The sequence below is a fragment of the Castanea sativa genome, chromosome 4, assembly GCF_040712315.1.
Source record: "Castanea sativa cultivar Marrone di Chiusa Pesio chromosome 4, ASM4071231v1".
NCBI classification, from domain to species: Eukaryota; Viridiplantae; Streptophyta; class Magnoliopsida; order Fagales; family Fagaceae; genus Castanea; species Castanea sativa.
Genome location: NC_134016.1, coordinates 51,591,537 through 51,616,196, shown reverse-complemented (window position 1 = coordinate 51,616,196; position 24,660 = coordinate 51,591,537). Strand labels below are relative to the sequence as shown.

Below are 24,660 nucleotides of genomic sequence, written 5' to 3'. Positions count from 1 at the left end.
AAGGTCACGTGTTTTAGAATACTAGTGTACCCTTAGCGTAATGGTCACTTTACAAGTATAAGTTCTTAAGGAATGGGGTAGATAAAGGCCCAAGGTTCAAGTCTCCAAATAGCATTTTACACACATATACACTTAGATTAGGTAAAAGTAGATTTATATCTCAGATCTAATAAAATAAAAAACAAAAAAATACTAGTGAACCTTCCCATGTATAAAGTGCATTCGGTTTGGGGCCTCTTGTTTCAATAACAATCATATGGTCATGCCCATTTTCACACCCAATTTCACTTTCCTTGACTTATTATGCGATTGTGAGTAATTGATTAAAAATTTATGGGTCCATGTATATAGAAATAGGCAAAAAGTGTCTATTACTCACAGTTGCACATGTCAGCATATTATTCAATTAGGTGTGCAATTGGTCGTGTCCCTAAAATTATAAATACAATAATGTTTTACTTTCTCCTCTCACGTGAATGGCGAGTCACACTATAAATTTAATTAATAAGATCTACTATTATGTAAGATGTGTAAGTACAACATTATTGTGCTATCAGACTATTGTATAATTACTTTCAATTGTAATACATAATTTGGGGTTATTAATAGGTATGCTAAATGCACATGTTAAGAAAATATAAAATGTTTAATTATGAGTTGCAAAATACAATTTTTAATAAAATAGTTTTTGGACCAACTTCAAGTATTTGTTCCTTTTTGAAATTAAGAATTAAAGTAACTTTGATATTTTATCGCTAACCTTAGCTTGAAAAAAATGATTTGATTTCATGTGTTAAGGATGGTTGAATTGTAATGGCCAATGTCTATTGCACACTACCATATTACACACAAAGCACACACAATTAGGCTTTTGAATTGAAAACGTGTCTTAGACTGTGTTTGGATACCGCTTATTTTGCTGAAAATTAAAAACTGAAAACACTGTAGCAAACTAATTTTTAAATGTGTGAATAGTGCCGTAGGATCCATTTTTAATGAAAATTTTGTTGAAAAAAGAGGTTTGTGAGTCTCGTGAACAATGCACGGGACCCACTAGAAAAGAGAAAAAAAATGCCAGTGCACGTTTTCAAAAAAAAAAAAAAAGGAAAACGCTGAAATGCAGACGCTGGGTCTGTTTCAACTGTACCCAAACGGGTACTTAAAGTCACGGCTTCAGTTCAAAACTTAGTATTTCAGTTCAAAACTTTTTGAACTAAAATTGTGACTTCAAGATATGATTTTAGTTCAAAAAATAATGTGTGTACGATATGTGCAATAATAATTTCAATTCTTAGAGGAAAAAAAAAAGGAATGGTAAATTTCAGTGAGTGAGGTCAATTATAGCTTGGGATTTGGTAAGAGTATGGAATTTTAGGATTTAGAGGGATATAAAAGAAACTGTCCCATTTGTAAGGTCAAAGTTGGGATGTCCAAAGATATAAAACATATACAGACACCACTTAAGCCAATGACTTGTGGCCAATTATATTATATAATTCACTTACTCTTGTCATTTTTATTAAATGTATAACTTTACTCACAAGTGTATCCTAATATTGATGATTGTGATGACATCTCAATTTTACACAAACATATATGTTTCTTCAAATGTTCCAAAAACTTGAAAAGTTATTGGAACTTCACTCACAAGTGTATCCTAATATTCATGATTATGATGGCATCTCAATTTTACTCAAACGAATACATTTCTTCAAATGGTTCAAAAACTTGAGAAGTTTAGAGTTCCAGAGAAAAGTGCACTTGATACTGGCAGTCTTTAAACTCCTAATACATGAATCCCATCCCTACATGGTCCTAAAAATGACATTAACATCAAAGGATGACAAAAAAATTTATCACTTTTTTCGACATACCATTCAAGGCTTGCATATCTCTAAGTCTCTGTTTGGATTGAGGGGGGAGTGAGGGAGAGTAGAGAAGAGTTAGCCAAAAATTAGGCTAATTTCTGGCCAACTCTTCTTTACTCCTCCTCCCTCCTCCTCAATTTAAACATATCATTAGTGGTGACAAGTCCAACAAAGATAAATATCATTTAAGAATGGCCAGGGATAAGAGAGGTTGATGGTGAATGACAAAGAGTCATTTATGATGAGGACGCTCTTATCTATGTCACTGTTGTTGATATCGCATCTTGTCCAACCCTGATTCACGCATTAAAACAAATGCCAAAATTCAAAAAAATTCAGAAAAAAAAGGGTGCAAATTGCAAGTTTCACAGCCAAGAAAGTTGACCTTTTGATTCGACTGTCTAATCAAATTAAATTTTGGACCATCTCGTAGGTCATATTTTTCCCTTCAAAATGATGGTTCATGGGCTAAAATTGGAGTTAAAACGGATGAGATATCAACAAAACACTAAAACCTTAATTAAATGTTTCACTTTTTTCAGGTCAAACAAGCTATTTTTGGACCAACTTTGCGCAAACAACTATTCCGATTGGGAAAGAATTGGAGTGATCCACCTAAACTAGCTTGAAGTATTAGGTCTCGACCACCTCTCACAAAAAGGGCTCGATGATATCTGCCACGGATTTGAAGGAATAATTTTTTTAAGGAAAAACATCACAAAATTTCCTACATTGCGTCACCTCTCTTCCGGACGCGATATCTTGACGACCATAGCTCCAAACTCGCAAGGTTAGAACCTATGGAAACTAGAAATCTATAGCCTTTTGGGGATATAAAGTTTGAAGAAATCGAAGTTCAAAAAGGTCTCCAATCAATCGCGCAAAGATTGGACCAGAAACTAGGAAAAAGAAGAAATAGCTAAACTTGGTGTACACCATCACATAGCCTCCCATTTTTTAGTAAAAAAGATGAAGTTTGGAGAGAGTATTTGGAGGAAAAAATATCGAAAATACTAGAAAAATTAGAAGAAGAAAAAACCCTAGAAAATTTTGAAAATTTTTATCTCTCCTCTCTTTAGGAAACTCATCACAAAAATTCAGCCCCTCTCATCTTTATTGTAATCTTTGTGGGTAAGATGTAGGGATGGTGTAGCCCATCCCCCTCTTCCTATTTCTTCCTATGTAAACATCATTCATCTTATATATGAAATTCCTTTTCTTTACTTGCTCTTTCTTACTTTATTGCTTTAAATGCCTAGCATATTGTTGTTGTGGTTTTGTATATCTATTTCTATATTTCTTTAGGCTTTCATTATTTGTTGTTGATTGTAATATTGTTATTAAGTTCCTAGATAGGTATTGAACCATAACCTAGATCCAATATGAGAAGTACCCATAGGGGGAAGAAATCTCATCTCTTCTAGGCATCTAGGAACCTTTTACATTTTTGTTCATATATTTATCTAGTTGTTATCCCAATTACTTTAATGTTCTTCCCCATTCCACTTTACATTATTGTCATCCCATTTACATTTTTCTAATCCCCATTCCCCAATTGCTTATTGCACCTTTTATTCCTATTGTTCTCTTTGTGTGTGTGTGTGTGCACGCGTGCGTGCACTACTACCTCCTCACCTAAGGAAAAAAAGGATTTTCTATCTATTCTTTTTAAATGAGCTTTAAACCATAACTAAAGCACAATATGAGTATGTTGTCTCTATGATAGTTAATGGCTTAAAACTCCCATCTCTTTTTAATCAAGAACCCATAAGGCTTGAAAGAGATTAAAGCTTATTTAAGAGGAATCATTATTAAAAAAAAATTTAATCAACCTTTACTTTTATTGTCATTTAAATTCAAGAACTTTGCTTTTATTGTCATTTAAATTCAAGTACTTTACTTTTCCTTGTCATTTAAATTTTTAGCAATTTTATATACTTGCCTTTATTTTATTGTCTTTAAATTCATAGCACTTATTTACTTTTGTTGGCTTGTTGCTCTTTACCTTTTCCCATTAATAATGTGGCCATAAATTAATGACTTGGGTAAACAAATTCCTTTAGTATGCTTTTCCAAAAGGAAATTATTTTTTTTTATAAAAAAACTTCATTCCCTTTTTCGAAAAGATGTTTTCAAAAATGAAACCTTTAAACCCTCTCTTTTGTTTCAAAATGTTCTTCCAAAAAAATAAATCCTTCTTTTGGAATCTTTTCCTTCCTTTTAAAATCTCCTTTCTAAAAAAATATATCCTTTTCTATTTTTTCTTGAATCCAAAATTAAGGAGTATTTTTCAAAAAAAAAAAAAAAAATCTCTTTCCTTTCCTCAAAGAATTTTTTTTTTTTTTTTTATCACATTGGAATTTCTTTTCAAAAAATATGATAAAAGAAATCTTTTGAACAAGCAAAGTTTCTAAAAGGAACATTTCTTTTCCCAAAAAAAAAATCATAGGATTTTTGGAACCCAAGCCTCTTCTTTTGAAAATAAAACTCATGAATCTTTTTCTTAAAAAAAAATGTTTTCAACACAAAATTCCCCTTCCACCATAAAAATCATGGGATCTTTGGTTCAATTCTTTTCAAAAGGAAAAACTCATGAAATTTCTCAAAAGCTTTTTCCCAATTCTTTCTTTTTCAAGATTGCCCTTTTCTTTTTACAGAAAAATATTTTCAAAATAAAACTCTTTTCTTGAAACCATATTCTTAAAATAAAACCATGGGATATTCAAAAATCAAATCATTTTTTTCCTAAAGAAACCCATGAGTATTTTGAAACCCACTTTTCTTTTGTTTTCTTAAAATTAGATTTTCTCTACAAAAATGATTTCAAAAAAAGAAAAGTGTAAACTTAGTGCACCTCAACATTTTCGGGTTCCCCCTAAAAATGGCATTTTGTTATTAAAAAAAAAAAAAACTCTTTCCGAAACCCTTTTTCACATTTCGTGATTTGTTTCCTATTTCAAATTTTGCTCCTTCAAAAGAGACCTTTTCTTTCAAAAAAATGATGAAAGTTTTTTTTTTTTTTTAAAGAACAATAAAACCTTCTCTTTCAAAATAATGAAAATTTTCATCATAAAAAAATGTTTTTTCCGAAATTTTCCTTTTGAAAATAAAGTAAGGTTAACATTTTCAAAGAAAAATTCTTTTCAAACTTGCCCATGCATTGTTGTTTAAAACTTTCCTTAGGATTGCATATTTAGGGATTTGTGCTATAGTTCAATTCCGTTGAACCCATAGGCACTAATCAAGTTTACATAGTCCATTTCTCCATATCTTCATTGTCATCTTTTTTGCATGGTAAAAATGAGAAAATGTGGTGGATGACAACAAGGTGTTATCCTTCCAAACCTCTTCTTTTATTTTTACATTGTAATGTATTTTTGCATAGTATTTAGTCTCCACATACTAGTTATGTAGTAAATATTTTATTCACATGCTAATTATACGTATTTAAATTTAGAATTCACATGCTATATATATTTATAATTAGAACGTGAGAAATATATATATATACACAAAATGTCAAGTATCTTATTTTTTAACTAAAAAGATAACGTTTGAGATAAATTAAAATGGAGTACTATCATTTGGATAGATGTTATGGGATGCTTAACACTTTCCTCACACGTAACCGAACTTTTGAATTCAAGATCTTTTGTTCGAGACCTTTGGTTTACTTTAATTAATAAACCCTTAAAATTGGTTTAGTTAATTAGATAATTTAAAGTGAATTAGATCTTAGGGTCAATGGGCCCACGAGTATGTATTGGGCCAAATGCCCAATCCAAAGACACTAAATGGTCTGAGGATGTAGGAATATTGACTCAAAGAAGCAATGTTGATGGGTAGAGAAGCGAAGATTGATCATAGTCATCCCGGAAGTTGGTTCGAGCCTCTTCGGCTAGATAAAGCCGAGGTAGGAAAGGGTTGCCTGATGTCCAAAAGCGATGTTCTAGGATATCCTGTATGTAAGGACATGCATGGTAGGTGTACAAGATAAGAAGAAGGGTTATGAAATATCCAAAATAAAGTTGCTACCACTGCATTAAATGCTCTGCAGCTAAACATCTGACCACATCAATGTGGAGGTGATGCTTGAACATTAGGTTTCAGCCTTATAGCTACCTCCAAAGACTTCAAGGATAGGTTGATGGGACAAGTATCCAAACCAGTTATCTAATCCATACGTGGATAGAGAAAGGAAGAAATGTGATATAAAAGGAAGAGAAGACTTTCAGGATGGGGGATCAGAGAAAAAGAAGGAGAACAAATACTATAAACATTAAGATCAATATCTGTAACCTGCCTTTAAGAAGGAGAAATACAGGATCCAACCTCCTCAGCTTGAGTCCAAGGACAATTTTTATTATAAAGACTATCCCATTTATATGATGTTACGATCTAGCCCGTCATCTTTGTTATTTAACGTCACTAGAACCTAGATTTCAAGCCCATTCTCTACAAATTCATTATATTGGGCTTTTTGGGCCTATCCCACTCTTATTTTTGGGTTTGGGTACAAATTGTGTCCTTACAAGACTTATAGCTGACTAATCACACCTAATATAAAACCAATTAATGGTGATGAATTCTAAATTAAAAAAAATAAGAAAAAGGAACTCTCACACACTCCTCATCCTAAAAACACATACACACAAAGAGTCTCATTGCCAAAGACCCAATTTGCAACCTAACCTATGCGACCTAACCTAAGAATTCGATATTTCTTTTGGGGGCCTCCACAATAGTGACTGCTTGCCAGATCTCCACTATGCATATACCTTGAAAATAAAATTAAAAAAGACCTTCATGACATCTACAGCTACATCATAAAAAGCAATCCAACACAGAGGGAGAAAAGCAATCACGTAAGAAGAACAAGGAGAAGAAGAAAGACCCATAACAAGAACTTGAAACCACTGCTTCAAAAAGTTACACTACTTATTGTAAAATTTATTTTTATATATCTAAAAGGTGGTGGATTCTACATGTATTATACAAGTAGTACTCTCTCTCTCTCTTAGTGGGGACTCGGCACATAAAGTATTCATGGAATAACATCACATGTGACTGGTAACCATATTTTGTATCATTCTCAAGTTCGCAAACATTGGCAGCAACAGCTACTGCTACTCCCAACCCTGAAAGAACCAATAAACTTTAGAGGTCTAATCTCAATTCATTAAGAATCCAGCAGCCTTATTTCTATTGACATAATATTGCTATGCATTGTTGAAGAAACTTCACTATAGGTGAAATATAATTGATCAACGCATCCATTGATCCTTGTCAAACAGACTGCATTTATTATCATTTGCATTCTACATCAATGCAAATGCTTATACCTTATTAACTTGCTTTGCAATTGGAACTCGTAGGGAAAGCCTAGGCTTTGGCAATTGCTCTGCAACCAAAATGTAGAAGAGCCCCATGACTCCTGTGTGCCTCTGGGCGCTACTATAATTAGATTCCAGAATCAGAGTCTCCCCAACATTTATCTTGACAGAGCCGGGTTGAGGATAACAAGTGGACATTCCTACAATATAACCAGCCTCATTTCCTGCTTCCTTCCCTTGTCCATAAGTTGGTATTGAAGAACATAAAACCCGTCCATCCTGAAACTCCACACAAAAGCACGAGCAAAATATGACAAAACTTTTCACATTATTTTCACAGATATGTGGAACTAGATGATTGAAAGGAAAGATAGAATCAAATAACTAATCCACAACTAGAGGAACAATAAAATTTTGACCCCCCAAAAAAAAATGTATATAGAGCACATGCAGATCATGATGAAGTTCACAGCCTAAATCAACATGAGATTTTGTCGTGAATTATAAAATATTTTGACAAAAGGTTATTCAGTGTAACTAAATTAAAAAGATTCTTGCAACAAATCCAACTATCTAGTTGATGTCATAAATATATGGAGACATAAAGTACAGAGAAAATATGAATGTGTGTGAACTACTTTTGATTGTGAGAGTGACAATTCCTGATAAATCTCCATAGAAGATCATCAAATCGAGTAAGTCGTATGATATTTCACAAGAGATCATAACTGGCACACCAGATAACAAAGAAATTAAGAAATGTTGCACTCATATCGTTACAAACAGAAATTAAAGGTAAGTGTTGAATCACCTCTCCATAAAGAGCTGAACCGAGACCCCCCGAATGTTGATGGGCCACACCGTAGATGATATAGCCACCAGTTGTCATAATGAGGCTTATCCTTTTGGACTCAGTGCACCTATTATCGGTCATACCAGATGTACTACAAGGCTCAACGTTATACTCAACCTGTACCAAAGAAATTCTATTGTCTCTTAGAAAGAGTATTGAACTAACAAAAAATACTAAGAATGAAACAGAATACGGATCTGTTGAATGAAATTTCAAGTTTGTACCACTTCTTGTTTTTTGAAACTTACACTTCAAGATTTACTAGATTGTTACATGTTTTTTGAAACTTATTTCACTTCAAGATTTACTAGATTGTCACAACTCAAATGAGGCAAGCAAATTTACTTTTAAACAGGATCTTTAAGGGTGAGAGATTAAAAAACAGAAAGCTCACTAAGATGCAGCTATAAGAAAATTTTACTCATAGAAGAGAGAAGAGGAAAGCTCAAGTTCACAGGATATAGACACTTATTCCATTAACTTACATTATTAAAATAAATAAAAGACTAATTTGCAACTTTCTAAACTCTGGAAATAAGTTGCAATGAACATATATTTCATGAACCAAAGTGTAATATAGCCAATTTTAATCAAATTTCTACTTTCATGTCTCTTGTTCAGAACTGTGTGTGTATGTGAGAGAGAGAGAGAGATCAGTAATTACAAATACTGTTTATATCAATATATTTGGAGAGTATAATATAATTGTAGAGAAGTTCACTTACATGGCATTCATGTTCTGAACTTTGTCCTGTCGAATTGCCCAATTGTTTCCAAGTATCGGTGACATCCAATATATAAATCTTGACAGGCACAATAAATTCATCCCAATCAATCCACTTCACTGTGTATCTCATGTAAAGGTTTCTCTTAGCACCCTCAGAGACTTCTCTCAATCTGCATTGAGTGTCATCATAGCAACATCTTAAACCTCCTATATAGCCTGGCCTCAAGGGCCGGCCATATTCATCCTTTGAAACGTTATATAGATCACACCTGCATTCAGTGCATCCCAACTTATCTTCCACTCCCCGAGTATCAATCGCATGGACATTAAGCAACCACCCCTCCTCATACCCAGCAGGAATATCAGCAGGATTACCAACCTCTATTCCGAAAGGATCTGGAACATCTGTGTTTGTTCCTCGGGTTTCAGATCCAAGGCCATAATACTGGCCACCAGTATTATTCTGGCATATTCCACTGTTCCTCACAAGAATATGATCAGGTTGGTTGTGTTTGTGGTCATCATGCTCAGGATTTGTTGCATTTAGACGTTGATAATATCTTGCAAGGACCCAGTGGTGGAGATAAGTTTCGTGAAGAGGGACAGGATGCCCTGCTTCATCAACTACTTCAGCATTGAAACCCTTAATAGCAATATGACCTCTTGGGAAGTCAATGTTGTAGTAATATTTGTCCACCACTGATCCTTGATCCAGCACAAACTTAGGGGATAGGTAAACTGAAGATTTTATCTTAGGATGTCTATATTTCCGGAAAGCACGTGAGCTTGTTATGCTTAATGCCAGTAATAGTATTGCCAACGGAACTCGAAAACAGTGAAGCATTTTTTTTCTGCCCAAAACAAACTGTGTCATCAAATAAAACCAAAGATTCTCAGATAATAAACTCAACAATCATCTCTGAAAAAAAAAACAAGTGAAACCCACATGTAAAGTAAATAAATATGACTGAACAATACGTATTAGGTAAGATAAGAGATACACAAGAGAGATACACAGATAATAATCCATTTTATTCAAACCTAATTTAATTTACTCAGTTGCAAATTCTTCTTCGATACGAGCTTGATTAGAATTTGACTTGGACATATTATTATAATTGGGTTTTTCTATAATTTTAATTAACTACAAATATATATTTCATAGCATTGAAATAAAAAATAAAAAATAAAAAATTAATCCATAACTAATAACAATTAAATCAAGGGGCTAATCTAAATACACGCAATTTAAACATATACTTTAACTCTTTAAAATAATTAGAAAAATTAATCAATGGCAAAATGTTAAGAATTTTGCAACCTATGAAGTTGTGTATGTGATTCAATGCTATGAATGCTTTGAAAATGTTATGCTGACATTTTTCCTCTCTTATGTTGTTAAAATTTGAGTTTATAGCACAACTCGGGGGTTTTTTTTTTTTCGGAGATTGAAAACTTTTGATAAAAAGAGAAAAAAAAAATTGTAAATAAGAGGTGGACTAGCGAGGTGCTACAGTAGGCACATAAACATGAATTTTTTTTTTTCTTTTGGTACCCATTATTTAATTAATTCATATATAGTAAAAAGTTAGTTGTCTGTTAAGAGGGGGCAAATAACCTTATACTATATTTATAACTATTAGTACTTGAGAATTTTTGATACAGTTGAGGGGTGTTGCTTGTTAATGTAAAATTGTATAGGTAGCTATAGCCTGGACCAGACAAGGCTATAGAGAAACAACTAAAATTGATAAAAGCATAAATGGGCAATTAGTAAATTAGATGAATATTGATGTTGATGCCCAAATTACATGTGGGTTATTTTCAAATACCAGGAAAACCAAAAAAAAAAAAACTTGGTAATCATTCACAGAGAAAAGAGAACGAACATTTGGTATACTCTGTACGAGGAAGGAGCATGAAAACATCCCCCGGGTGTAACTATTTTGACTCTAGAAAAAAAAAAATATATATATATATATATATATATATATATATATAGTGAAAGGAAGAGAGGGGAAAGAGCGTACCCAATAAAAGAAAAGGGGAAGGAACCAGCCAGTTCCAAAGTAGTTCAGATTGAGATTACAGAGAAGAGAACCACGGATGAGTTTAGCGGATTTGAAGACTTATATATAAAATATACAGAGCGTGTGGACTGCACAGAGCCCTTTGGAGCCAACAAAAGAAAGTATTTTATATATTACCATCCAAGTTTAGGACAGAGCCCTTTGAAGACTTATATATAAAATATACAGAGCGTGTGGACAGGACAGAGCCCTTTGTTCCAAATTTCTTAACATCCAAGTTTAGGAAAACGACAAAGCGAATGGCCTAAGCGATGACGCATTTGTATATTACCATTGTATGTCAAAATATTGTTAAAAAATGCATTATATTCCATATTCATTAATAATTTATTTTAGTGAGTTTCAGTCAGTTCAACTGGTAAAATTTTTAATAGTTATATAAGAGATCTGATGTTTAATTTTCGCCTACACTAAAAATTGATTGATATTTTGGTATAATAATAAAGAGTTATAATAATTTTTTTTTTTTTCATAAAAGAAAAAGATAATCTATGCTGACTCTTCTTATAACGCTAATAGGTAATACTAATAATGAGATGTACTACTACTTGAATGAGTGAACATTTAGAAGGTAGTACTCGGGACAATCTTATCAATGTTAATAGATAGTTACGAAGGACAGGCATTTTTCACGGATGAAAATTGGATTGTGACACGTAACAACTTTGTTTTTTTTTTTTCTTGTTTTAAATTTAACTTTTCTGTCTTTTTCTTCTTTACTCATTTTGTCGTTTAGTTTTTTTCTTTTTTTAATATTTGTGCTTATCCTTTGTTCGGTATTTTTTGTTCTTTTGTGCTTAAAAAATAAAATAAAAAAGTTTTTCCTGTATAAAGAAATTATAAAAGCTCGTATACTCGAAGATTTTTTTATGGTAATATATTTTAATTTTATATAATTTAAGTTTCTAAATGTCTATCTTAATTAAAATTAATCTTGTCACACGTTTTATGTGTATGATGAGATTTTTTATTTTTTTGGGTTTATATGTTTTACTTGTGGTAGTTTTATTTTATTTTAAAAAGAAGTTGTATTAGTACTTGACTACTAATATGAGAGAGAAATGTAAAGGTAAGAAAAAAAACAGTTTAGTGATAAAAAAATCCTACATATGTAGGAAAAAAAAGTAGTTTTATTTTTTTTATTTTTTATAAAAGGAAAAAGTTGTATTAGTACTTGATAACTAACAAGAGAGAGAAATGTGAAGATAGAATAAAAAACTGTTTTTTTTATTTTAAAATTAAGCTAAAAATTAAGAGTTTTCAAATTAATAATTTTACATGTCTACCCTATGGTGTAAGCCTTAAAAACAGATGAATTTGAGGGTATTTTGGACATTTAAATTGAGAATTTTAAAACAGGAGAAGCCGCTTAAATAGAAGTATAGATAAATTAGAGCGGCTTGGTGGTGGATTCTACTTTCTACACACATTACACAAGTACTGTGTGTGTGTGTGTGTGTGTGTGTGTGTGTGTGTGTGTAGGGGCGAGGCACATAAAGAATTCATAGAACAACATCACAAGTGAATGGTAAGCGGTATAACACTATAACCATATGGGGCAACAACAACAGCTACTCCCAAACATGAAAAAACCGATAAACTTAAGAGGTCTGACCTTAATTCATTAAGAATCGAGCAGCCATATTTCTATTGACATAATATTGCTAAATGCTAAGCATTGTTGAAGAAAATTAACGCTAGCTAAAATTTAATTGATCAACGCATCAATCGGTCTCCGACAATCAGACTGCTGCTTTATCTATTATCATTTGCATTCTACATCAATGCAAATGCTTTATACCTTACTATTAACTGGGTTTGCAAATGGAAGGCGTCGGGAAAGCACAGGCTTTGGCAAATGTTCTGCAACCAAAATGTAGAAGAGCCCCATGACTCCTGTGTGACTCTGGGTGCTACTATAATTAGATTCCAGAATCATAGTCTCCCCATCATTTATCTTTACAGTGCCTGGTTTAGGATAACAAGTGGACATTCCTACTATATAACCAGCCTCATTTCCTGCTTCCGTCCCTTTTCCATACGTTGGTATCGAAGAACATAAAAGCCGTCCATCCTGAAACACCACACAAAAGCACGAGCAATAGAAGCTGTTACAATACAATCAAACTCATCATAATACGACAATAAAAAAATTCACATAATTTTCACAGATTTGTGGAGCTAGATAATTGAAATGAAAAACAGAATCATATAACAAAGCCAAAGCTAGAGGGACCATAAAATTTTGACCACCAAAAATAAAGTAAAATTAGAGCACATGCAGTTCATGATGAAGTTCATAGCCTAATATGTTTGTCGTGAACTATAAAACATCTATACAATAGGTTATTCAGCGTAACTAGAACAAAAAGATTCTTGCTACACATCGATCCAACTATCTAGTTGAAGTCATAAATATATAGAAATAAAAGTACGGAGAAAATATGAATGCGTGTGAATTACTTTTACTTTTGATTCTAGATACATCTCCATAGAAGGGAAAATCATCAAATCAGGTAAGTCATGTGATATTCCACAAGAGATCATAACTGGCATACCAGATAACAAAGAAAATAAGAAATGTTGCACTCATATCGCTACAAACAGAAAACGTAAGTGCTGAATCACCTCTCCATAAAGAGCTGAACCGAGACCCCCCGCATGTTGATGGGCCACACCGTAGGCGATATAGCCACCAGTTGGCATAGCCAGACTTGCCCTTTTGGAGTCAGTGCACCCATTATCAGCCTTACGAGATGCACTACAAGACTCTATGTCATACTCAACCTGCGCCAAAGAAATTCTATTGAGTCTCTTAGAAAAGAGTATTGAATTAACAAAAAAAAATACTAAAGAATGCAACAGAATACAGATCCATCGAAAGATATTTTATTTCTGTGCCACTTCCTTGTTTTTTGAGACCAAGTTGCAATGAACATATATTTCACGAACCAAAAGTGTGATATAGCCAATTATTATCTAATTTTAGAGAAGTTCACTTACATGGCATTCATGTTCTGAATTTTGTCCTGTTGAATTGGCCAATCGTTTCCAAGTATCGGTGACATCCAATATATAAATCTTAACAGGCACAATAAATTCATTCCAATCAAGCCACTTCACCGTATATCTCATGTGAAGGTTTCTCGTAGCACCCACAGCGCCTTCTCTCAATCTGCATTGTGTGTGATCATAGCAACATGATAAACCTCCTTTATAGTCTGGTCTTAAGGGCTGGCCCTTTTCATCCTTTGTAACATTATATAATTCGCACCTGCATTCGGTGCATCCCAACTTATCTTCCACTTCCCGAGTATCAATTGCATGGACTTTAAGAAACCACGCCTCCTCATACCCAACAGGAATATCAGCAGGATTACCAACCTCTATTCCAAAAGGATCTGGTACATCTGTGTTTGTTCTTCGGGTTTCAGATCCGAGGCCATAATACTGGTAAACAACCTGTTGCTGGCATATTCCACTATTCCTCACGAGAATATAATCCTGCTCGGGATTTGTTGCATTTAGACGTTGATGAAATCTTCCAAGGACCCAGTGGTGGAGATAGGTTTCGTGAAGAGGGACAGGATGCCCTGCTTCATCAACTACTTCAGCATTGAAACCCTTGATAGCAACATGACCTCTTGGGAAGTTAATGTAGTAGTAATTTCTATTCACCACTGATCCTGGATTCAATTCAAACGTAGGGGATAGGAAAACTGCAGATTTTATCTCAGGTTGTCTATATTTCCGGAAAGCATGTGAGCACGTTATGCTTAATGCCAGTAATAGTACTGCCAACTGCACTCGAAAAAATTGATGCATTTTTTTTCCTGCCGAAAACAAACTGTGTCATAAAATAAAACCAAAGATTCTCAGATACTAAGCTCAACAATCCTCTCAAAAAATACAAGTGAAACCCCAACATAAAGTAAACACATAAGACTAGACAGTATTAGGTAAGGTAAGCGCTGTGCAATAGAGATCTAGCATGAAGGACTTAAAAGTCTTAGACAATAGAAGTGAGTTATGTACATGCACACAAATAGAAATTTCATATTTTAACTAGAAGTTGGAGCCCAAAATTACAAATATATTTGAAGTCAAATTTTGACCATGTTAAAATACCAGAAAACCAAAAAAAAAATTCGGTACTCATTAACATAGTAAAGCAAGCCAACATTTGAAAATCTGTACGAGGAAGGAGCATGAAAACATCCCTTGGGTGTAACTATTTTTAGTCTAAATACAGAACTAAATGAAACACACAGAAATGAAGATTAAAATGATCCGTCGATCCCAGGTTAACCAATGAGCTGATTTACTGAATAGAATTGGATTGGCGTACCATGTTTACTAGATTATAAAATTTTATTTTAAAAAAAAATGTGAAAAAAAAGAGGAGGAAGAAGCGTACGGAAAAAAGAAAGGAACCAGCAAATTCAAGAGCAGTTCAGATTAGGGAACCAGGGTGGAGTTCTAAGTGTTTCAGAAGACTTATATATATGATATACACAGTGTGGACAGAGCCCTTTGGAGCCGAACAAAAGAAAGTAATGTTATTTATATCATTTTACTCTGATTTTGGAACTGGAAATGATGAGGCCGCTGTTTACGCTTTGTTAACATATATATGTTTTTACTTTCGTCCAAATTCCTTGATAATGGATTTGGATGGCACGATTTGAGCATGTTAATTTGGAACAACAATCCAATTAGTAATTAATAGGTAATTAAAGTGTCAAATACATGTGTTTTTTCCCTAAGCTATAAACAACAATTCTAATTAAAGTGTCAAATAAACTAATTTAAACTTTCTAAATATGTACAAATGATCAAATAAGTTAAGGAAATTAAAAAGATATGATTGACTTAATCTTACAATTTACTTCAATATACATTTTATAAGAAGGTTGACATGCACAAAAAAATTTCAATTAATAATTAATAGGAAAATTGATGTAATATGTTCTTATTTAACGTATTCTCTTATAAATAGATATGCTAAGGGCCTCCTAAATGACGTTGTATGGCTTGAAGATTCTCTTCCCCCAGCTGTGGAGGCTTTGTCCTGTGATTCAATTTCTATTTAATGAATTGTGAGGATGGTTTCCTTTTCAAAAAAAAAAAAACATATTCTCTTATAAATTCTTAAGAAAATTTTGTGAGCAAATTATGCGAACATTGAAAGTAATGATACGAATTGCATCAATACTTTCCATACAAATTATCAAAAATGAAGAAAAAAAAAATTCTATTAAAGTTAAAAGTAAAAATCAGTAGTATAAGATATTTGACTTTTTTTTTTTTTTTTTAAATTTTAGGAACAAGATATTTGACTTTACAAAGATAAAAATGGCAGAAGCAAGTTAAGGAGTAATATTGCTCATTTATGGACATGTATTTAATTTTTTTAACATGGAAAAGGTATTAAAAAAATCTTGCTATTTAAGAAGATAATGGTGCATTAATTTTAAAAATATGTATTTATTATTGACAAATAACCAAAAAGTAGACAAACGTATGGCATATTTTTGTAATATATAATGTACCCGTGTGAATAGTAAATAGCAAAAAGAAAAAATAATGATTTGTTAAAATATATACCTGCACCATTACCTTTGAGAGTATTAAATAGAAGATATTTGTATAATTGTATCCTATTATTAATTTAAGATTGGATGAAATAAATGAGTTCATTCGATAATTAAATGTGTTGACATATGACATTTGTGTGGAAAATACTTAGGTAGTCCTGGAATATATATATTACTCCTAACATAGAATTTCTTCCTAATTTATAACATTTCATCAATTCTTTGCCAACCATAATTAATTAATTTATTATCACTTGAAATTTTTCTAATGCAAAACCTTTTTAAAATTAAAGTGTCCTTTATTTTATGTCATGCCTTTCTCCATTAAATTCTGATTTTAAATTTGAATCCCATTTTGAATTTGGTCATCCATGATAGGGGTGTCAATTCGGGTTAGCGTGTCATGTCGAGGTAGGAGTATTCGACTAAATAGTTCAACCCTAACCCGACCCATTTAATAATCGTGTCATGATCATTCAACCTTAACCTGACCTGTTAATAAAGAGGGTTGACCTGACCTAACCCATTTGACACACTTAATAAATAAGTCGTGTTGGGTTGACACGAATGTAACACATTTCAACCCATAATATTTAATGTAACATCCATCGAGAAATTTTTTTTTTTTTTTTAATCCCAAAAGCAGTGTATACACTTTAAGTTTTCAACCCACATTCAAAATAATATAGTTCAACAAAAATATAACATATATCTAGAAATAAGTTTTTTAAACTCTAGAAGAAGTGCATACAATTCAACCCAAATTCAAAATAACATAGTTTGACAAAAATATAATATCCTTGGAACTCGCCAAATGCTAAGTATCAATATTGAAAAAATTGAAGCAAATAGTAGACTAATCCTGACTATGACTACGATTATCATCGAGAGAGAGAGCAATAACCAGTTTGAGACTTTGAGTTTAAGAATTAGGCATGAGACTATAAGATAGTAGAATGAGTAGTACGGCTGAAATTAAAAAATAAAATAAAATAAGATATTTATAAGAAAGTTTAGAGATTTAGGGTTTGTAGTGTTTAGAGATCTAGGGTTTGTAAAGTTTCAATTTTCAATTATATCCCTTGTAAGTTTTTGTTATTACTCACTTTTCTTTTTTAATTTAAAATATATGTTGGATATAAAATGTATTAGACAAATCTACAATAAAATAAATATTATTTGTTACACGAGTTAAACAGGTTGTGTTAAATGGGTCATTTTGGGTTGACATAAATAAATTGGCGTGTCAAACGTGTCTATTGCGGGTTATGCAGGTTGACCCACTTATGACATGTTTCTTATCGTATCACTTTCGAGTCAACCCATTTTTTACCCTAACCTATTAAGGCACAACCCTAACCCGCAAATACCTGTATTGGGTTCGTGTTGTGTTCACAAGTTGGGTTGAACATTGACACCCTTAATCCATGATAGATTAGAAATTTGGCTAAACTAGATTGCTAAAGTGCTAGTTTGCAGTAATGGAAGAATGAAAGATCTTAATATATGGATTGTACTTTCTCAAAAAAATATATGGATTGTAATTTTTTTTTTTGGTAGCTAGAATGATTGTAATATATTATATAGTTAAATTAGGTTGGCTGTAATATATTATTATTTAGTTATAAGTATGATTTGTATTATTTATTCAACTTTTAACTATGATATGTGTGGGGAGTAAAAGGATCCAAGTGGGCATATGGGCCTTTGGACTGTAGCATGGAGGGCCGACCTGCTCCAGAGTTAAGAATTTGTTAACTCTGTAAATTGGCCCATACGCCGAGTGTCTGAGGGTACAGCCGAGGGCGAGCTTCTCCTCGGACAGATCCAAGAGAACTCAAAGTTTCATTATGAAGGTCAAGGCACAGCTTTGGAAAGACTAATGGTTAAAGGGGGAAACCCTGAATCTTCGAGGTACACCGGTGTTAGAAAAATACCAAAAGAAAAGGCTGCCACCACCACATTAAAGACTCTGCACCTACCTCCCTGACCGCATTAATGGAGAAGTAACCCCTGAACAGTAGAACTGAAACTTCTGGTCACTATTCAAAGGTACTAAGAAAAGAAATATCTAGGGGGGAGGGGGTTGGAGTAACACGTGGATAAAGTATCAGAAAAAGAAGTATTTAAGGGAGATGAACGCCAGAGAAAGGGGGGTCGGTAACAAAGAAAGAAATTAAAAATTGTAACTTCTAAGAGAGAAAGAGAAATAATACAGAACTAGTCCTCGGCTTACGTCCGAGGAGGTTTATTTGCAATTATCATTTGTTATTTGCAAGTGTTTGTAACTTTTAGCCTGTTATCAAGTTCTCAGTACCTCTAACCTAGGTTTCAAGCCCACACTCTACAAATTTTATTGTTTAAGACTCATTGGGCCTGAGCCCGTAATTTTCTTTGGGTCCAGGTGCAATTGTGCACTTACAGTATGTATTGTTGCTAAAAAAAAAAACTACGGTATGTATCTTTTTTCTTTTTTTGAGAAAATCAAGCAATTTAAATATATACTAAAATGCAAAATTAACCCTCTAAGGTTATGTTTGGTAACAGTTTTTGTTTTCTATTTTCAAAAACTTGTTTTTGAGAATACAAAGAAGAAACAATTTTCTTATATTTTTGAAATAAAAAACATGTTTAGTTAGCTAAAATTAAAAAGATAGTTTTTGAAGAAAAAAAATAGAAAATACTAAAATATGTTGTTACTTGGGTTTGAACTCTAATGCAGTCATTAAATGAGACAGATTGAGTTTTGAAATCAGTTTTTGTTTTTTGTCCATTTTGGGTTGCCAAACAAGTTTTTTAGTCTCAAAAATAGAAAAAAAATTTTGGAAACAGAAAATAAGGGGAAAAAAACACTTACCAAACATACCCTAAGTTTCTTTAGATTTCATTTTAGTCTTCTAATTTTATTTTTGTTCATTTCAGTTCTCTAACTTTCAAGTTTATTCAATTAAGGCTTTTCTATCAACTTTTATTATATATTGCGGTTAATTTTTCAACTTTTTTAAAATTTTCATTAAATGTTTTAAATTAAAATTTTCAATTAATTAATAATTGAAAAATATTTTCTAGCTTTTTAAAAAAAATTAATAGAAGTAAACGAAAGACCTTAATTAAATAAATCTGAAACTTAGAGGACTCAAATAAATGAAATCAAAGTTAGGGAAATGAAATGAAATCTGAAGAAACTTAGATGATCAATTTTGCATTTTATCCTTAAATATATTATAAGAATTTAAATTTATCCTAATAGGGATGTAATTGTATATGATAATTTTTTTTAATTATTAAGATTGTAGTTTTAATTAGTTCAATTGCTTTTTTAGGGATAACTTTAACACTTTCGTATTGGATTAATGGGTCTCATGGTCATTACGGCTTGGGGAATATGATTGAACTTAAATGAAGTTCAGAATGGTCAAAGGTAGGAAATTAGCAGCTGTGCTAGCCTGATGGACCAAAGGCTTTCTGGAAGAGTTCCTAACGGCCAACCACAATATCTGACCTTATCGTGAGATGACTGAAGCGGTATGGCAGCTCCCTACCATGGTACAAAATTATTGTGGACAGTGCTATGTTTGAGAGGCGAAAGGAAGCTAGACACTGTATCATTAATTATTCGGGATCATCATGGTGTAGTAGTAGCATCAATGAGCAAGAAATTGCATGTTCCTTTGGTACCCCCTTTGAAAGGTTCAATAAAACACCTATAAATGTTCAAAACCCTCAATTTAAACTTATATATTATAAGAATTTAAATTTATCCTAATAGGGATGTAATTGTATATGATAATTTTTTTTAATTATTAAGATTGTAGTTTTAATTAGTTCAATTGCTTTTTTAGGGATAACTTTAACACTTTCGTATTGGATTAATGGGTCTCATGGTCATTACGGCTTGGGGAATATGATTGAACTTAAATGAAGTTCAGAATGGTCAAAGGTAGGAAATTAGCAGCTGTGCTAGCCTGATGGACCAAAGGCTTTCTGGAAGAGTTCCTAACGGCCAACCACAATATCCGACCTTATCGTGAGATGACTGAAGCGGTATGGCAGCTCCCTACCATGGTACAAAATTATTGTGGACAGTGCTATGTTTGAGAGGCGAAAGGAAGCTAGACACTGTATCATTAATTATTCGGGATCATCATGGTGTAGTAGTAGCATCAATGAGCAAGAAATTGCATGTTCCTTTGGTACCCCCTTTGAAAGGTTCAATAAAACACCTATAAATGTTCAAAACCCTCAATTTAAACTTATATATTATAAGAATTTAAATTTATCCTAATAGGGATGTAATTGTATATGATAATTTTTTTTAATTATTAAGATTGTAGTTTTAATTAGTTCAATTGCTTTTTTAGGGATAACTTTAACACTTTCGTATTGGATTAATGGGTCTCATGGTCATTACGGCTTGGGGAATATGATTGAACTTAAATGAAGTTCAGAATGGTCAAAGGTAGGAAATTAGCAGCTGTGCTAGCCTGATGGACCAAAGGCTTTCTGGAAGAGTTCCTAACGGCCAACCACAATATCCGACCTTATCGTGAGATGACTGAAGCGGTATGGCAGCTCCCTACCATGGTACAAAATTATTGTGGACAGTGCTATGTTTGAGAGGCGAAAGGAAGCTAGACACTGTATCATTAATTATTCGGGATCATCATGGTGTAGTAGTAGCATCAATGAGCAAGAAATTGCATGTTCCTTTGGTACCCCCTTTGAAAGGTTCAATAAAACACCTATAAATGTTCAAAACCCTCAATTTAAACTTAACCGACACAAGCTTATACTCAAACAATAAATGTGTGGAATGATAAATACAAGCAATACCCAAAATAACAAACAACTCTAAGCCATAATTAATCACACCACAACAGCAATTAATATGTAAGAGTAAAGGAAGAGAGATGCAAATACAAAGATAACATAGCAATGTGTTATTAAAGAGGAAACCAAAGTACTCAACGAAAAACCTCTCCGCCGCCCTCCAAGTGGTCAAATAATTCACTAGAGAATAAAGTTGGGATACATGAATAGTCATCGACCCTCCAAGCCTGATCTACCTAGTGCACCTAAGCCCTCCAAGCTTCTTGCACCAACAAGCTTATGTCGAACTTTGTCTTTTTTAGTTTACCGGATCTCGCAATAAGCTCATTACATCAACCAAATGAAATTGGTCCTCTCTGAACTGCTTTCCAAACACCAAAATGCCTCCTCACTGATATGGGTATGGTGAGATAAGGATTTGGCAAATGAACCTCTTAAGGGTATGTCAATGGAGAGAGTAAGAGTAGAGAAATTTGGAAAATTAAAGAATTAAGATTGTGGATGAGTCAATCTTTTTTCTTTTTTTTTCTAGGGTTTCTCTCTCAAAATTTCTTTGAAAGCTTTCTACATTTCGTGGGTATAAGGGTATTTATAGTAGGGTACGTGAGGAATGTGAAAAAACATTTTTCATCCAAACAGGGCATTCTGGCGACTCAGCCTCGCAACTAGAACTAGTCGCGAGTCTGAGTCGTGAGATAACTATCAGACCAGACTGTATTTTTTGTCCTATAGTGCTCCAGCTGTCGTGACTCTTCAACTCCTTGTATGCTTCACACGTGTGACACTTTTGGCAACTTGCCAGTTGTGAGCCAGTCGCGAGACTCCTTTGAGTGCACACATATTGAATTTTTTTCACACTCTCTCACACACTACTATTATATAATTCTCACCTAAATACAGAATATCTAATTGCTAAAATACAAGCACATTTGGCATGGAATAAAGCCAACACATGCAGGGTCGACCCTTTCACTAGGCTAATTAGGAAATTGCCTAAGGCCTCCAAGTGGAAGGGGCCCCCAAAATTTTAGAAAAAAATGGGTAGTAGGGGCAAAAAAAAAAATATTTTCAGCACATCTTTTTAACCCAAAAAAAAAATTTGGTAAATCCGGTTAAACATTAGTTCTAAACAAAATCATTGCCCAAAAATAACATTATTATCCTTTAAACAAACCAAAAATCAACAAGATAAACCACAAATCCAGTCTAAGAGATTAACCACAAAATAATCACAAATCAAAACAAAGAAAACAACTCAAATCCCTAAAATTTTTAGTTTTACCGTTTCTTTAAATCCCTCTATAGCTCTGCTTCTTTCTCTCTGCTTTCCGCCTCTCTCATCTCAAGCAAGCTTGCCTTTTCTCTGCCTCTCTGATTCCTAATCCTTCTCATCTCAAGCAAACTTGCCTCTACGCCTCTGCTCTAGCCTCTAGGTTTTGAGTTCTCCCGCCTCTAGTCTGCTATCAGGTATTATTTCTATTTGGGTGCTTGGCTTCTTTTTTTTTCTTTTTTCTTTTTTTTTGATGAATGGGCGCTTGGCTTCTTTAGTTTTAGACTTTCTCTACGTTTTATTTTCTTAGACTTAACTTAAGATAAAAAGATTGGGCCGCTTGCCTCTGTAGTTTCACATTGTTTGGGCCTTCATTTTTTTTTTTATAAAGCCTCTGTTATTTTTTGTTTTTGTTTTGGGTTATAGATAGTAGATATGATTTGTTTTGTGTTTTTTTGTAGGTGGGTCTTATTAATAAGCCTTGTGTTATGGCTGTGCTTAAATTTTTGTTATGCTTGTGCTTAATTTTTTTTTAAGTTTTAATCTTGTGTTTATATATATATATATATGTGTGTGTGTGTGTGTGTGTGTGTGTGGAGTAAAAGGACCCAAGCAGGCATTCGGGCCTTTGGGCTCTAGCAAGGAGGGCCGACCTGCTCTAAAATTAAAGAACCTGTTAGTACTGCAAATCGGCCCATACGCCGAGGGTCCGAGGACACATCCGAGAGTGAGTTTCTCCTCGGACAGACTCAAGAGAACTCGGAGATTCACTACAAAGGTCAAGGCAGAATTCTGAAAAGACTATTAGTTAAGAGGGGGGAAACCCTAAACCTTTTAGATACACCGGTGTTAGAAAAATATCATGAGCAAAGGCTGCCACCTCCACATTAAAGACTCTGCACCTATCTCCCTGGCCGCATTAATGGGGAAGTGACCACTGAACAGTAGAACTGAAACTTTTGGTTACTATTCAAAGGCACTAAGAGAAGAAATATCTAGAGGGGAGAGGATTTGAACAACACGTGGATAAAACATCAAGAGAAGAAGTATTTAAAGGGGGTGAAGGCCAAAGAAAATGGGGGGGGATCAGTCAGTAACGAAGAAAGAAATTAAGAATTGTAACCTTTAAGAAAGAAAGAGAATTAATACAGAAGTGGTCCTCGGCTCACGTCCGAGGAGGTCCATTTGCAATTATCATCTATTATTTACAAGTGTTTTCACACCTTAGCCTGTCATCAAGTTCCCTCTAACTTAGATTTCAAACCCACACTTTACAAATTTCATTGTTTAAGGTTCATTGGGCCTGAGCCCATAATTGTCTTTGGGTCTAGGTGCAATTGTGCACTTACAATATATATATATATATATATATATTTTTTTTTAGTTAGTGGTGATATATTGAATAAGTCTTTATTTATGCAGGTTGAGATTGCTAAAGACTTGTTATTGTTCAGTAAAACTACAACAATACTTTTTATATAAACCAAGTTCTATTTTTCATTTGCTCTACATTTGAAAGTTATTTTTTATTTTAGTCTTTATAAATTATATTGTTTGATTGGAAATGTCTACTACTCTTTATGGATCAGGTTCTATTTCTATTTAACTTCACAAAATTGAAGTCACTAGATGATGATAGTTTACAAAAATATTGTCTTAAACTTGAAGATTTTCTCAATCATGATGTTTATTATAATATTGATGGTTTAGATTTATTTTCAGAGTTAAACGTTTTAAAAGAAATTTTACAAATAAAAGATTATACTCCAATTGACATACTAAATTATATAAAAAGATTAGATTCATTTCCAAATACATGCATTGCTTATAGAATTTTACTAACAATACCTGTTACAGTAGCTTCTGCAGAAAGAAGTTTTTCAAAATTAATTTTAAGTGGATTAGCTAAATTATCGATTGAAAAGATATATTAGAAGAACTTAAATACAAAAAATTAATTAGTCAATTTGCATCTTAAAATATAAGAAAAATATATTTTAAATGAAATATATTATAATATAAAATATTAAGTAAACATTAATTTAATTAATATATGAGTATAAAAAATGCCCTAATTTTAGTTCTCGCTTAA

The 24,660-nt window shown here is 32.9% G+C and overlaps 2 protein-coding genes across 3 annotated transcripts; both read right to left on the bottom strand.

Annotated features, from left to right (window-relative positions):
- Window positions 1–6,806: 6,806 nt before the first annotated feature.
- Window positions 6,807–10,992, bottom strand: LOC142631555 (uncharacterized). 2 transcript variants are annotated; one of them, XM_075805728.1, is made up of 5 exons: window positions 10,812–10,992; window positions 8,780–9,646; window positions 8,013–8,171; window positions 7,211–7,480; window positions 6,807–7,006 (listed from the first exon to the last, which is right to left on the bottom strand). In XM_075805728.1, the coding sequence occupies exons 2-5, from the start codon at window positions 9,623–9,625 to the stop codon at window positions 6,995–6,997; spliced, it is 1,287 nt and encodes a 428-aa protein (XP_075661843.1). In that variant the 5' UTR covers window positions 9,626–9,646; window positions 10,812–10,992; the 3' UTR covers window positions 6,807–6,994. The 2 variants fall into 2 exon arrangements, with proteins under 2 accessions (XP_075661843.1, XP_075661844.1); XM_075805729.1 differs by having other exon boundaries at window positions 8,780–9,632.
- Window positions 10,993–12,666: 1,674 nt separating this feature from the next.
- Window positions 12,667–14,696, bottom strand: LOC142633092 (uncharacterized). The gene is made up of 3 exons (XM_075807365.1): window positions 13,875–14,696; window positions 13,500–13,658; window positions 12,667–12,945 (listed from the first exon to the last, which is right to left on the bottom strand). The coding sequence occupies exons 1-3, from the start codon at window positions 14,694–14,696 to the stop codon at window positions 12,667–12,669; spliced, it is 1,260 nt and encodes a 419-aa protein (XP_075663480.1).
- Between the last annotated feature and the right edge of the window lie 9,964 nt (window positions 14,697–24,660).